This window comes from Botrytis byssoidea (assembly GCF_014898295.1).
Source record: "Botrytis byssoidea strain MUCL 94 chromosome Unknown BBYS_009, whole genome shotgun sequence".
Lineage (NCBI taxonomy): Eukaryota > Fungi > Ascomycota > Leotiomycetes > Helotiales > Sclerotiniaceae > Botrytis > Botrytis byssoidea.
This window is the reverse complement of record NW_024065850.1, coordinates 1,217,552-1,233,410: the sequence shown is the minus strand read 5'-3', so window position 1 is coordinate 1,233,410 and position 15,859 is coordinate 1,217,552. Positions and strand designations below refer to the sequence as shown.

The 15,859-nt window shown below is 43.3% G+C and overlaps 3 protein-coding genes across 3 annotated transcripts; 1 reads left to right on the top strand and 2 right to left on the bottom strand.

The window, feature by feature from the left end:
* Positions 1–541: 541 nt before the first annotated feature.
* EAE97_005515 (uncharacterized protein) lies at positions 542–3,262 on the bottom strand (the record flags this gene model as incomplete). Its single annotated transcript, XM_038876027.1, has 1 exon — positions 542–3,262. One exon carries the CDS (start codon positions 3,260–3,262, stop codon positions 542–544), a length of 2,721 nt encoding a protein of 906 aa, XP_038733364.1.
* A 2,888-nt stretch (positions 3,263–6,150) lies between these two features.
* EAE97_005514 (uncharacterized protein) lies at positions 6,151–10,261 on the top strand (the record flags this gene model as incomplete). The annotated part of the gene is made up of 7 exons (XM_038876026.1): positions 6,151–6,169; positions 6,235–6,279; positions 6,334–8,450; positions 8,502–8,793; positions 8,846–9,000; positions 9,049–9,651; positions 9,707–10,261. The coding sequence occupies 7 exons, from the start codon at positions 6,151–6,153 to the stop codon at positions 10,259–10,261; spliced, it is 3,786 nt and encodes a 1,261-aa protein (XP_038733363.1).
* A 1,629-nt stretch (positions 10,262–11,890) lies between these two features.
* Positions 11,891–14,389, bottom strand: EAE97_005513 (uncharacterized protein; the record flags this gene model as incomplete). The annotated part of the gene is made up of 5 exons (XM_038876025.1): positions 11,891–12,178; positions 12,234–14,079; positions 14,137–14,168; positions 14,242–14,309; positions 14,383–14,389. The coding sequence occupies 5 exons, from the start codon at positions 14,387–14,389 to the stop codon at positions 11,891–11,893; spliced, it is 2,241 nt and encodes a 746-aa protein (XP_038733362.1).
* Positions 14,390–15,859: the final 1,470 nt, after the last annotated feature.

Below are 15,859 nucleotides of genomic sequence, written 5' to 3'. Positions count from 1 at the left end.
ATATATATATCTTACGAATGATTTTATTTATTTATTAAAAACTGAACAATTAATGAATAGATTTTGAAAGTATAGAATTTTTGACGAATATATCTTGAGGATGATTTCAATTATTCATTGGAAGTTGAACAATGGAAAGATAGATTCTGATATCGGATTATTGAAGGATAATGAATCTATTGATTTGTACCTTATAAGAATGTTCTAAATGATTAATTGAAAGTTGAATAATGAAAAGATAGATTTTGATATTAAATAATCTATTAATTTATATTTTGTAAGATGGATTTTGGTATTGAAGGATCAGAGAATGAATCTGTTAACAATGTCAAAAATTGAGAAATATCCCATTAATCCATATACTCACAAGTAGACTCACCGATACATCTGGCAGACATATAGTTTATAATCATATTTTATTACCATACTCTATTGATACCATATTCAAACATCCTCCCTCCCATTATTTCAGTCATTCAATAGGTACCTAGCGATAAATACAAGCATATCCGACCCACTCCACCCCCAATTCCCTAAACGCTTAAAAGAAGAGTAAATCCTGATCTCTCCAGCCCAAATCCGACAATATGCCATGTACACTCTTTTCCAAGGCTTCAGGTCCACAGATCAAAACCAATTGCTCACCATCCCTATACCCATGTTCCTCATTGCTCATCTCAAACCTCCCGATTTCCTTCTCCAAAACGTCTTTTCCAAGTCTCCCTCGTAATCCTTTCCATTCTTCTGTGGGTTGACTTAATGCATACACTAATCTACATCTCTCCTCCTTTCCCTTCACCAAACTATCCAACTCCTCTCTGCAGAGAATATCTTCCACCCTCCTATTTCCATCCAACACTATGCATTCCTGTCCGTCTGCCGTCTCTTCCTCACTAAGGACCGCTCTCAACACCGAGAAAATAGGCGTCACACCACTTCCTCCACAAATCATCACGAATCTTTTTACCCTCCTCTTTTTACCTCCAATTACACACTCCCCTTTCGACACGTATTCGAATTTCCCAATCGGTCCTTTGAAATCAATTGCATGTCCAACAGGGATACTTTCCAACGCCATTGTCATTTTTCCTCCTGGTCCCTTTTCATTTTTCACATAGATCTTGATCAAGATTTCTAAAACTCCTTTGTCGGTTCCGAGCGAAAGAGGCGTGTAGGATCGTATGATCGCTTCTCTGGTAACGGGATCCCGTAAGCGCATCATGAGATGTTGACCGACCGGTAACCCAATGACTTGCTCTGGATGATCGAGAGTAAAAGAAAAGATGCGTGTATCGCTCGAGATAGCTTTTTTAGCAGTGAGGATGGCTTTTTGCCAGCTTTTGGGTTGGAGGAAGATGGGACGGAGAGATTGGGATGAGGAGGACAGGGGCTCGGGGTTGAGGAGCGAGGTGCGGGCTGAGGGGGAAAGGGTACCGATGTGGTAGGCGGACATCATTGCTTTTGCCGTTTCGGAATGAATGGCCATGAATTCGTCGGTGGAGTCTTGGCCTGCGGCTCCAGTAATACTTGTTGCGCCTCCTGGGTGACCTTCCAGGAACGGGGCACCGTCGTAGACTTCGCCGTTGAGCACAAACCAAGGCTCCTTTTCGTTGTCATGTTGACGTAATTCCTCGATAGATATCTCACGCTTCAGGCCGTCTTTTGTCATTTTTATCTCCCGCTTGACCTCGACCAAGTCGACAGATTCATCTTCAATGCCCATCTTCTCGCCCCAGAATCCATTGGCGAGATTTCCTCCAGCAGCTTTTACTCTTTCCATCCATCCTCCTGGCATAAGTGCTGGTTGTGTGGGATGTTCGAAGCGCAGATAATCGCCTTCTTTGGTAATGGTTACTCGATACCATGGGTTATTCATCATACCAAGCACACTCCAGTACATATCCCTCGGTTGAACATTCATACTCTCGTCCATGGCTCTTACCATGATATCTCCTGACATTGCGAGGTCTTGGATCTCCAAATCAACCTCCCAAAAACACCATGTGAAGCATGTTTCTCTCCATTCCATATCTAGTTTACCACCGAATAAAGATTCATTTTCGTAGGCACGGTCTCGATAATCGTCTTCGTGGTATCGTATATCAGCTAACGCCCATGATTTTCCTTTGTCGAGTGTTACCTCGACTCTAGTAATGCGTCGTCCACCACCACCATACGCATAGCCCTTTACACGATATGTTTGTCTTCCGCTTACTAAAGATACTCGCTCTTCATGTTCTGGGTATGCGGTGGCACTGTTTGTACTCAGATCATAGATAGCATATCTCTCGTCTGTCCACCACTTGGGTTCGTTGGCACTCTGCTCTGGGCTGATCATAGTTGGAAGGACTCGGTTATCATAAATGTGATACCAGTTATCGCTAGGAGCTGCGGTAACAATAATCTTTTTGAGCCATTTCACACTGCGGCCACCAATTTGCCCGGGAACAACAGCTCGTAAAGGTTTGCCATGATCAGGTCGAAGCATTTCTCCGTTCATTTTGTGGGCTACCATAATTCCTCGATTTGGGTCCATAACCCAGTTGAGCTTTATGGACGTTCCATAGTAACCGTTAGGAAGCTTATCGGCACCCTCAATACAGACATACTTTGCTCCTCTAATTGGTATCGCCTTTTTGATCAACTCGTACATTGGTACGCCTGTCCATAATGCCGTAGACACGCCTGCAGCACCCCACGAGAAACCTTTGGACTTCCGAACTTGGTTCTGTTCTTTACGACGATTCCCGGCGCAGACAAGTGTGATGGGTACGGTGATTTGTTCGTATTCTCTCAGAAGATCTTTGAGTGTGAGAGTAAATGGCTTTTTCACCAGTCCTTCGACAGAAAATTCCCAGTCTGGTATTGATGAGTCCTCAACATGAGGTACCGCTCCATGATTCCGAACATAGAACAATTCAGGCGATGTGAGAAATCCTTCGTCATATAAAGCGCTCAATGGAGGTTCGACATTAAAGGGATGAATTCCAGTCAGCCGAATAAGTCGAGGGTCCCGGGGTACTTGGTTATCTGGTGTCTTCAAGTCCTCCTTGAGAATCTCCGTCGGTGGATTCGTTGGAGGTGGGAGAGTGTATCGCTGTGATGACAATGAGGTTAAACTAGGTCGACTTGATAAAGAACCCAGCTCATCTGCACTGTTATCATTGGAATCTGGTGGAGTCTGTGGCAAATAAGGAATTATCTTCGACATCTCCGCATCAGCCTCGGAAGAGTGATCATTCATGAATTGAGCACTAGCCATTGAGATTGTCTTTTTCGTTCAATATATCAAAACCACAAGAATAAGATAGAAAAGCTGGCAAAATCTTACAACTGAAGGGCTTGTAGGATATTATGGTATTGATCCAGTGGAATCCTCTTGCGCTCAGATAAATGAGGGAAACAATATTCGACGAGGGTTTCAAGCCAGTGAATGTATAAATTTCTCCGCGGGTAACATTAATGGAAAGTAATGATGCAAGGGAAGTCTACAGGCAAAACCCAGATCGATACAAGGAGCAATGGAGCGCAGTGCACCAATTATTTGAAATCATTTCAATCAATAAGTCCCACGGCAGAAATCCCACTAGAGATTCTCCAAACGAGTGTATCAATCACAAAATTTATAGAGGATATCATCTAACGTCAAACTATGACTTTCCTAAAAGCCACGATATGGTGACTGCTGGACATCCTGAAGGCAAGTACGATCTTTGAGGATTTCCGCGGATATCTCTTTATTTGTATGCAGAGAAGATAAGAAAACCTTTCTCTGTATCCATATCTATACCCATCAGTAGCCATGGGCTTGAATAAGATACGTTTGGTGGCTCCGAGCGGACCATACTTGTGCTTTTTTTCTTATCTCTATGATGATCAAATGTGATTGGTCCACCAGATTCGGCCACTAACCGTTACTAATAGCGACGGGAACGAAGTATTTCCGATTTCGAGGCATGTCATTCATGCCTGTGTGCATCATGAACTGATGATAAGGAAGGATTTCATATTATTGCGTCAATTGACTGGAAAATCCGGTTGGTAATGGCTTCGTTGTTAACTCGGGGTTCTCTGGATCGTTTCATGGTATGATTTGAAAAAGATAAGAAGCTAGATATCCCGGGGTATTTGCCGGACGCTAGCCTTCAATTAGCACCGTTATCCCCACGATTCATGTCTTCCTTAGATGCAACAGTCATGTCGCAGGCCATGATCAAAACCCCTCATATTGAACCAGGTATCAGAACAATACCGCAGTTTGCTTTGGGGGCGATGGCTTGTCTACGGTCTTAAGACAGACATCAACAACTTTGGAGCTTTGAGAAGAACAGGATACACAAGCATGCATGCGAGAAAGAAGGAATTAATGACTTGTCCGTACTGTTATCGTGAAACCCCTTCCTTTTAAGTGTGTCAAAACTTTATGACCGTAAGGCTATCTCATATATATTGTTGTGCCTCCAGAAATGCAAGTCACAATGTAGGCAAATGTCTCAACTCGGACTCGTATCAAGATGGACCGAATCGGGCCAAGGAATTATAGCAACAATGACCATCAAAGCTTGCCCGAGAGCTATCTAGTCAACGCTGGATATTTGAGCTTTTTCCTGTTTGCCACGGCCATCAAATCAGATGACGAATACTAGATACTCGCAGTGGGATGGTCGAGACCCCGTTTATCCAACTATCGGTAGAACGAAGGGTGATATTTCAGAATGGAATGGGAATACCACAAAAGTCTTTGACAATCCAAATTAAACCTTGACAGCCATTACTGGAGTAAAGCAAAACTTTCAGACGGATCAGAGTATTGCATCACAAATGCGCATCGTGAAATCCAGTACATTGTAGCAAGTGGATCATAACGTTGAAGTCAACGATATAATAGGAAATGCTGTCTGGATCTTTCTACCTTGTTGACAAAGGGATGTCCTCTTCGCATCATCGAGTCGTTGTAGCAAAGACTCAAGGCCTACTCAGCATGAAATCTCCAACATGGAAGTTTGAGTACTCTATCACTCCTGTCAGGCTTCGATGAAAGATCCCTAGACACTCCTCTCCTTTGGTGCTTGGTCCCTCCTTTCATGAACATGGATCTGTGAGGTCAACCGTTGTACTGGTTGGTACTCTTGTGGGTCATGACTTAGGAGAGTTTGAGATCAATCTTTCCTATAAAAATTCGGAGAGAGGGTGCACAAGCTTTGGCTTTCAGTTGTGTGAAGGTTCGTCCACCTTTGAATGAAGGCAATGTGAGACAAACGAAGTCAATATACCGGATAATCAATAAATTTATTCTCAGACCCTTGGCAATGAGAATAAGCGGGCAATATTGTATTCTTACTGATTGATTACTTACATGAGATGACGGTATTGTGAGCACACTAAAGCTCTCATGTACCAAGACTGACAAGTAAGGAGGATGTAGACTCAACAGGCTTATTAGCATGGCATGCAATCATTGTATATAGTTGTGTAGATGCAACTATTCTTATGCAGGACAAGAAGGCTATATCTACGTTCCCTCACTAATTCACTGGCTTTATCACATGTAATGGTAGTGATTGACTGACAAACAAAACAAGAAAGCAAACAATGAATCCTATCCACTGTAGATATAGTAATCATCTACTGTGGTGAAATACATGCATTCCAATTGAGATTTTGTTATTTGATTTGTTGATTGAGATAATGATCTCAATATATTGATCATGATGGATCTTGAGTTGCAAGAGGCTAATCGATAACAGTAGTAGACTTGTTAGTTTGATCCCAATCCCTTCATTCGAGCAGTAGCAGTAGCAGTAGCAGCAGTATATTTGTGTAAGGCAAGGGACAAGGCTCGCACGGGCTACCTTTAATATTCTCTATTGTGATTCCTCAATTCCACAATTTATAGGGAAACTTTCTCACAACCCATCTTTCGACTCAACTTCTAATTCCTCTCAACCTACATAAACGGCTGCTGGGCAATCAATTCGAAGGGAAACAATCTCCCCCAAAATTAAACCTTCATATCCAGATGCATCTGTCTGCTTCTGTGAAGTCATACTACCTTTGGTCTTTCTTACAAAATCCCTGATGTGGGGCGCAAGGAACACATATCGCACCCCCCACCTCAAAACATAAAGATCCAGCCTGAATAGGCTCATCATGGATCGCAAGAGAAAGCGTGAGTACTTGCATGTTACCCTACGATATGCAGACATGGAGGCTGACATGAATATTGATTTGAAGGCGAACTGCGCGACTTAAACACTCGCGCTTGGAATGGCGAGAAAGGTTGGTTTGATATGCGAACAACTCATAAACTATTCTGTCTAACGTTGGATACAGACATTTATGCCGTGAACAAGTCACTAGACTCATCACTCAAGAAGAATACAGCCTTTATCAAGCGCCTTCGAACCGCAATTTCAGCTGCGACCCTTAGCACCTTCTTACAAGAAATTCGAACCCTCAGCCTACACAAATATCTCTCGGAAATTATATCTGCTTGTTATGAAGGGCTTTGCAGACTTAAGTCGCCGGGAGAGGTTGAGGCTGGTGTAGAAATTGTTAGCGCATTACATCAGCGTTTTGGACCAGCAGAATTTACAGAGTTTCTAGGATGGTTGGTAGGAAAAGGATTGGCTACACCCGAAAAGTCATTGTTGAAGAGTCTCGCAGCCGAAGCCCGGGAGAAGGAAGAAAAGGAGCGAATTGTACGACAGAGAGTACTTTTGAGAGTTGTCACCGAGTTGTGGCTGGTGGGAGTTTTGAGAACATTGGACGACGTCGCTCGACCAGACGACGCATCTCACGGCAAGGAATCGCTTTCAGGATCGTCGAACAAGGCACCAGATGCTAAAGCGAAACCAAACGGAGCTGGAAAGGGGGGCGGTGCGGAACCATTTCCTCTCGAAGTTCTAAAGGATCTTCTGGGTCATGATAGGGATCATGCGAACTTGCCCTTGCTGGTAGTCTTTGTAAAGGCATTTGGTTGGGACATACTCGGTGTCAGAGAAGCTGGATACGAGGGCAGAAAAACTGTTGAGGAAGACGGGACCACGAATGCGACTCTTGATGCCACCGAAGGTGAAGGTGAGAATGAGGATGGCGACGAGAACGATTCGGTGGAAGTGACGTCATCCTCAATGGACTCGACCGAAGACGCCCCTCTTGCTTCACCTGAACTCCAGGAGCGTTTCCGCAATATTCTCAATCGCTATTTTGAAGATGTCAAGGCACACATCATCCGCGATCAGAAGGCTATTGTTAAACAGGCCCGCAAAGACTCGGAAGCATATGTCAAATCTGGCCAACTATTTGAGGACCGCCAAGCAAATTACGAGAAGGCTCTTAAAGCTCAAGAACGACTTGTATCGAACGCTCAAGTCCTCGCGGAATCCATTGGCGCAGAAATGCCAGATCTCAAAGACTCAGATGATTCTTCAGCCTTGGGTAACGGAGGCGTTGGGCTTGTGAAGGCTGGCGATTATCTGAGAGGGGAAGGTGAGGGCGCGGGTATCTGGGAGGACGAAGATGAGCGGAGATTCTACGAAAATCTGGTAGATCTTAAAGGAAAGGTCCCGGGTATGCTTCTCGAAGATGGTAAAAAGAAGAAAACAGATACGGACGAGCAAGTGGGCAAAAAAGTCGACACTTCCGAGACGATTCCCGCAGAGACCACTGCACCCACAGCGAAGACCACAGATGATGATCAATCCACAGCCATTGCCAACAAAACCATTGGTGCCCAGGTCGATGCATTACTTGCTAGGCTTCCTGATCTTACAAACAAAGACCTGATAGACGAGGCCGCTATTGATTTCTGTTTCTTGAACTCCAAAGCTTCTCGCAATCGTTTGATCAAAGCCGTGCAAGAGGTTCCTAAGGGTCGCAGTGATCTCCTGCCCTCATACGCAAGACTAGTAGCAACACTGGGAAAGTACATGCCTGACATTACAAAAGGCTTGGTTGACCACCTTGATCAAGAATTTCGTAGCCTTCAACGTCGCAAGGAAAAAGAATTCTTAGGCCAAGCCCGACTGGGAAATATCCGCTACTTAGCTGAGCTGACCAAATTCGGCGTCGTTCCTGAGCATGTTATATTCCATTGCTTGAAAGTCAGTCTTGACGACTTCTCACGGATGAATATTGAGATCATATGTAACTTGCTAGAAAACTGTGGTCGGTACTTACTTCGCAATCCAGAGATGTCCCCTCGAATGACATCCTTCTTGGAAACACTCAAACGCAAGAAGTCGGTCCAACATATTGGCCAACAGGAGCGGATGCTAATCGAAAACGCCGTTTACTATGTCGACCCACCTCTACGACCAACAATCCAGCAAAAGGAGAGAACTCCAATCGACTTGTTCATTCGCAAGCTTGTCTATTCTGATATGACTACACGGAATTATGCTAGAATTATCAGGTCGATTCGAAGACTTCACTGGGAAGAATCAGAGGTATGGCCTATTTTCAAACTTTGAAGGTAATATGCTAACATTCAATCAAAGGTCGTCACTATTCTCGAAAAAGTCCTTTCAAAACCCGGCAAAGTGAAGTATGGTAACATTTATCTTTTGGCAATTGTTACAAGTGCACTATTCCGTTATCACCAAGGGTTTGTAATCACAGTCATTGATAATGTATTGGAATACATTGTTGTTGGTTTGGAGCAAAATGATTTTAAATTCAATCAACGTCGGATTGCAGAAGCCAAGTACCTTGGAGAACTGTACAATTTTCGAATGGTGGATCATCCTGTAATATTTGATACAATGTACCGTATTTTGACATTTGGTCATGGTAAGTTAACACTGCAGTCTTTTAAAAATTTGCAGCATGCTAATATAATTAGGTGGACCGCCTGTCCCTGGTCGCATCAATCCTTTCGATATGCCTGATGACTTTTTCAGAATTCGTCTTGTAGCAATTTTGTTAGAAAGTTGCGGAGTTTTCTTTAGTCGTGGTGCGGCGGGAAAGAAACTTGATTACTTCTTGTCATTTTTCCAGGTATGTTATATTACAATCCCACTATTGCTGCTTTGCTAACCTGTGTAGTACTACATTTATACGAAAGACCCTCTACCCATGGACATTGAATTCATCGTCAGTGATGTTTACGCGGCCACAAGACCTCAGTGGAAGCTTGCTTCAAACATAGAAGAAGCTAGTCGTGCGTTCCAATTGGCCATGGCCCAGGATCAAAAGACTGCTGGCATCGAGAAGGCTGCTGAACCAGAGGAGCCTGACAGTGAGGCATCATCAGATGAAGGAGACGCAGGCATTCCGGAAGGAGATGGCGACGACGTTTCCCTCGACTCAGAAGAAGAAACAGAAATTGATGCTAATACCGACAACCTAACATCACCAACAGGAAACGAGTCAGAAGAAGAGAACTTCAAAGTCACTCGCCAGGAAGAAGAAATCGATCCCGAAGATGAAGCCGACTTCGAACGTGAGTATGCTAAAATGATGGCTGAGAGTTTAGATTCCAGGAAATTTGAACGGAAAGCGACCTTCGATGTTCCACTTCCCATGAGACGCAAAGACCGTGAAGTTGCAAACCCAAGCGAATTGCCTAAAGAGACTACCTCAGCAAACGGTCCATCCAGTGGTACAATGGCGTTCTCACTCTTGACAAAGCGTGGTAATCGACAACAGGTCAGAATTCACCTCCACGAGATATTGCAATTTTCACTAACTATTCACTTATTAGACTCGAACGGTAGCCCTCCCTTCAGACTCAAATTTCGCAATTGCTATGAAATCACAACAAGCTGCCGAGCGCGAGGAACAACAACGCATCAAGAATCTAGTTCTGAATTATGATCTGAACGATGGCGAAGAACAAGATGGTGACTCTGCACTGCAACCCTTACTCCCTAATCCCAATATTCACACTTTCACTTCAGGTTTCGATAAAAATGCCTCTACAACGTTCTCCAGATCTGATAAATCTGGTAGTAACCGTAGTGGGCAGAGGTCAAGAAAACTACAGCTTAGTGATGTTGATTGGTATGGTCCCCCAAAAGAGTCTTCTCAGATTCAAACTCCAGGAAATGCCCTAAAAGAAGAGAATCGTAAATCCCGGAATATTCCTGAGTTGGACGTTGAGATAACTTCAGTATCTACGCGAATAGTTTCCAAGTCATACCCAAACCTCACTGTTGAAAGTAGCCCAAAAGACAAAGGTTCCCCCACAAAGAAGGAGAGTCTGCCAATGAGAGATATGCCTGGAAGTATTTCCAAGAAGTTCCATCCGAGATCATAATCTGGCTTTCATTTCGGCAATTTGGTATTCTACTTTGAACAGAGGACAACTCAAAAATATTGCTTTCATTTCTTCTTGCCAACATTACTAAAATAACAAGGATAGACGAGTGCTGACATATTCCCCTTCATCCGGGGATTGCTTAATAGGACATGATAAAATTTGGTATTATCATATTCGCATTTCAAACCCGAATTTTGACTTGGGGATTGAGTTCGCGAACATATAAGTATACACTTCTTCTCTGGCCACTCGATATGAATGTCACCGCAGTCTGTGGATGCCTCTTCTTCGGGTGTTCATTCATTAGGGGCATGATTCAACGTGGCCCATTGTCGACCGAGACTCGATGCACAGCAAATAACCAATTCCGATAATGGATGATGAGTTGACGATTGTCAAGGTGCTAGCTAACCCAAAGAAGCGGCAAAGGTAGTGGAGATGGAGGATGCAGCTGTGGCTCTTTTGAGGATCCGAGAGATGGAGTTTACAATTCACTCTGGTGACCAGGGCGGATTGGACGTGGAGTTGATGGATGGCACATGAGATGTGAGGTACCTAGATAGATGATGCGGAAGGATCGTACCGTGATGAAGATTAGAGGATTTGGTGGCCAATCTCATTTTTGTTCATCCACTCTTTTTTGCACTTGCTTACCTTATCTTCCCTACCTTCTCTGTTGTCATTGACTGTTTTACATTCTTTACATTCTTTACGTGCATGCGTGTGTTCGTCTCATCCTCACTCTCTCGATCCCTACTCTTCTTCAGCTTGTCTAGAGAAACATGGAATACCTAGAGAGAGATTACCAATGCGGATGGATATGAATACAAATACATCCAATTCAGCATATATCACTCACTATCAATCGAGAAGCACATACATCATCTTATCTCACCATATCTCATCTCATCTCATATCGCATTACTGCATGTAAAGTTTCCACGTCATCATGTTATTCATGTTATCTATATACGAATATGTAATATATACATATACATGTATATAACACATCGATATCGATACATGATGATATGATAATTACACAGGAACCGGAATCTAGTCTACACATCATCCAGCGGACTAACAATTAACAGTTAAAAACTTATTCTTTTCTCAAATTTCTTCTTCTTCTTCTTCTTCTTCTTCTTCTTCTTGTTTCCTGTAACCTCAAGTAATCAATTCATTGCAATTCTGAATGAAGGCTTCTCTGGCTTTCCGATTTGACCTGAACTTGAACTTGACTTGAACTTGACTTCCGTTCCTTTATATTAAACAATCTTAGATTTTAAAACTTAGGGCAAGGTAGAAGTAGACATCAACTTGTCGATAGAACAAATATAAACATCTATTAAGAATCTAACAAACATACATTCTCGCATACCGCCCTTCTCCCTCTTTCCCGTTTCCTCTCTCTCTAAACCCCATACTCCCATATCTTTAAACACATATCATATTATACTACGTCACTCCACTCCATTCAAAACTCCATTTATCGTATTCATATTCATAACATCCATTCATTCTATAAGATCATTCGTAGCTTCGCAGTTGTACCACAACGTACGTCATGCCTATTCTATTTATTTCCACCCAACTCCCTCGCCTGTCACATCATATATTTTCAGTTCACTTCTCTTCAACCTCTGGCTCAACCTTTTCAGCATCTGTCATGACTTCATCACCGTTTCCTCCACTCTCTGCTGCCTCCATGGCCATCGCAGCTTGTTTAGCAGCTTCGGCCATGTCTCTCTTCCTCTGTAACTCAGCCTCTTCTTGTTTCCTGACTTCCTCACGCTCAGCTTCGACCTTGTCAAAGTAGCGTTGAGCAATTGGTCCTGCTACCATGCGGATATCATCCATCTTTGATACGTAGACAGCCTTGGATGCGTCTTCACCTTCATCGTAGAGCCAGTCCTATTTCGTAGTCAGTATGACTAATTCAAAGTATAAGCAAATTAAGAAAACTAACCTCGCTAGCCTCAAGCTTAGCCTTCAACTTCTCCTTCTCCTCATCACTTGCAAACTCGGCATATTGATCGTCGATCTTGCTTCTCATTTCGTAAATGTAAGTCTCGAGCTCGTTCTTCTTCTCTTCGGTATCGGCGACCAATTTGTCTTCCATGTTCATGGTATTTTCTTGTTCAGAAGCAGTGGCAATGGCGGCGGTGTCGAGGGAAGCGGTACCAGAAACGATTGGAAGATCACCCTTGCGGACTTGCTTCTTGACCTTTCTGGTCTTTGGTTTATCATCGGTGTCCATAGCCTTGGTGGTGTGTGTTAGTTTATCATGTCCCTGTAAACGGGGACGTTTTGCGATACGCTCGTCTTCGGAATAGGGTTGAACATTATCAGAAATTTGGTTACTCACATCATCCTTCTTCTCACCATCCTTCTCTGGAATTGGCTCCTCAACTTCCATATCCTCAACATAGTAACCTTGCTCAACGTTCAAGATACCGTGTAAATTGAGACGTGCCTTCAACTTACAGATCATGAAGTCATCCTTTGAGTCGGCCTTAACGTTCTTCACGGTAAATCTTCCGATCCATGGGTTCATTGTGCCGGGGAGTAATTCTGGCTTGGCATATTTGGCCTCTAGGTTAAATGGTTCCTTTCTGTAGAAAGTAAGGATCTTGGTTGAAGGCATAATTCCACCTCTGTTGAAAACGGTGAGGCTGGTATCTTCATCTGGAATATCCGGGGATTTTTCCCATGTGAATTCGATTGGGTAGTTGACGATATCGTGAATGGCGAAGTCGCGGACACGGAAAACTGGGGAAAGAATGGCGCAGCTGAAAGCACATCCTCTCGCGATAGCCTCATCTTGGTTGAGGGTGAAGGAAAGATTCTTTCCGAAGAATTGTTGGATGCGCTCCTTGAGAGCTGGGACACGTGTGCAACCACCAACAAGTTCGATAATGTCGATATCCTCAGCCTTCAATCCGGCATCGGCCAAAGCTTGCTCCAAAGGAACATGGGCCCGGCTAAGAAGTGGCTCAACAAGTGCCTCGAGTTCCTCACGCTTCAACATGGCGCTAACATCAACGTCGTTCATCAAAGATTCAATGTTGAGAGGAGCCATGGCGTTGGCGGACAAGATCTTCTTCAACTTCTCGGCACCAGCGGCAACACGGACCATAGCCTTAGGGTTGGTCTTGATATCGATCTTGTACTTCTCCTTGAACTCTGCGGCGAAATGCTCAACCAAAGCCTTGTCGAAGTCTCGTCCACCGAAATGTCTATCGTAAGCAGTTGACTTGACGGTGAGTTCACCCTTTCTGAATTCCACAATCGAGGCGGTATAGTTGGAGTGACCAATATCGATGAAAGCCACACGACGGGGCTTCTCCTCTGGACTTGGGAGATCCAATTTGGTAATACCCCAGCCCAATGCAGCGGCGGTGGTATCGTTCATTAAACGGAGGAGCTTGACACCGGCAATCTCAGCAGCATCCATCAAACTTCTACGTTGAACATCGGTGAACCATGCTGGTACACTCATGACCATATCTGATACTGGAAGCTTCAACTCGACAGAAGCTGTTTGCTTGATCTTACTCAGGTACATGGCCACGAGTTGAGTAGCAGTGTATCTTTCCTTCTTGCCCAAATATGTGACTTCCGCACCAACTTGACCGTTGAGGTCGACGAGAGGAGCCGAGACATAATCCTGTTCTAAAGCGACATCTGGGTCCTTTAACGATCTACCTGCCAATCTCTTGAGGGATCCAACAGTGTTCTTAAGGTTGGAGATTTCTTGTGTCTTCGCTGGTTCACCGAGGTATCTGGCTTTGGGTCCGAATCCTACAAGGGAACTGGATAGCAGAGATGTTAGAAGTAATTCAAATGAAGTGGGAATCAAGAGAACTTACGGAGTGGCACGATTCGAAACTTCGTTTGTGATCTGCGCAAAAAATAGTTAGCATAAACTACCCCCACCAAAGGGAAAACCCATCCCAGAGAGTGAAAATACATACAACATCGACACCACGGTTTCTTGCGACCGCGATGACTGTGTTAAGAGTACCGAAATCTACACCGACGACTATAACACCATGATTGTTAGTATCAATGTCCTGATCCAAGAGCAGAACTGGGTAAAAGTAGTGATCACCTACCAGACATATTGAGTTTGAGTTGTTGTCTTTGCGCTTAAAAGTAAATGGGGGTATGTAAAGGTAAGAAGAAGAAGAGTCTTCTGCAGATAAGGGAAGAAAGGATATCTAAAATTGGGATTCCTTTTTTGAAAAGTCTAAAAAGAAAAAGATAAAAACTTTTTGGGGGGTGAATATGGGAAAGTTGTTCTTGTTGATAGTCAAATCCTCAAGTTGGTTTTTGGGTTTGGACAAAGTACGAAATCGAAGGGGTTCTCAGAAATTTTAATTTTTCAGTCTAATCTGGCGAAGGCGCGGTCCCGTTGTCTATACACACCACACCACCACACTACTTTTACACTACAAGCGCTTTCAGCTTAACGAAGAAACTTCTCGATCTTTCTCGACCAATTCACTTTATTACATCAGGGAATTTGCCATACACGGACGGCTATTTACATATATAAGAGACAGCCTTGTTCTTGCGTAATATATAGGATGAAGTTGTATTTTATATACATTTATAGGTAAAACATAAATATAAATATCCATAAGTTAACAATACTAGGTATTAAATTCAATATATATTCAATATATATTCCTTCTTCTCTCTTCCTTTCGATATCGACATGATTATTTCCGAATATATCTACATCTGCTCGTACCTAGGCAGGTACCTACGTAGGCATATAAATGATTTCCCTCCCCTCCCCTCTCAACTCTCAACAAATCAAGCAAGCAAGCAAGCAAGCAAGCAAGCAAGCTACAAACCCCTCCCTCCCCCAAACAAATTCCAATCATTCTCCCACTTTCTACTATCTTCGTTCACCCCTCTCCATCACGTGACATGGTCTGACAATTGATAAAGCGGACGATAAGGCGAAAACAAACGGAACCTACCCAAGGGGAAGAAAATGGGTGAGCCACCAAAGCACAACCCTGGCAGGAGTAGGAGCCACTTTGAGCCACTTTGAGCCACTTTGTTGGTAAAGTGACGTCTGTTTGGTGGGGGGAGGGAAAAATGTTGTGTTGGCAAATTTTGATCAAAGAGCCCAAAGAGAATCAGAAACCACATCATAATGAGTTTCGCCCTATTCTTTGTCACAAAAATATTAAATGTTAGGTATCAAGTTTCAGTAGGACCATCCATCATAGGCATTGGCATTAATAAACGTACCATGTATTCATATCATAACTTATGTCTAGTCACAATAATGATGACGATTTCTTGGGAATCCACATCCTGTATAAATAAGGCTATTTGTCAAACAAATCTCCAAATTTGGGCCTTAGATTCAAAATCGTAGACATGACAGCAGACATGTTTACTTTATTCGAATTATTCTACTGTAACTCTCTCTTCAGTTTCCTTTTATCATTATTTACAACTCCTGCCAAAGGTCATGATTCTCTGGCCTCTATGATGCAAAATTCCTCCACATGCCCTTTCTATGCTCGTGGTCTGGTATGGTTGTTTGTACGCCGCGCTATGCCCATTTCA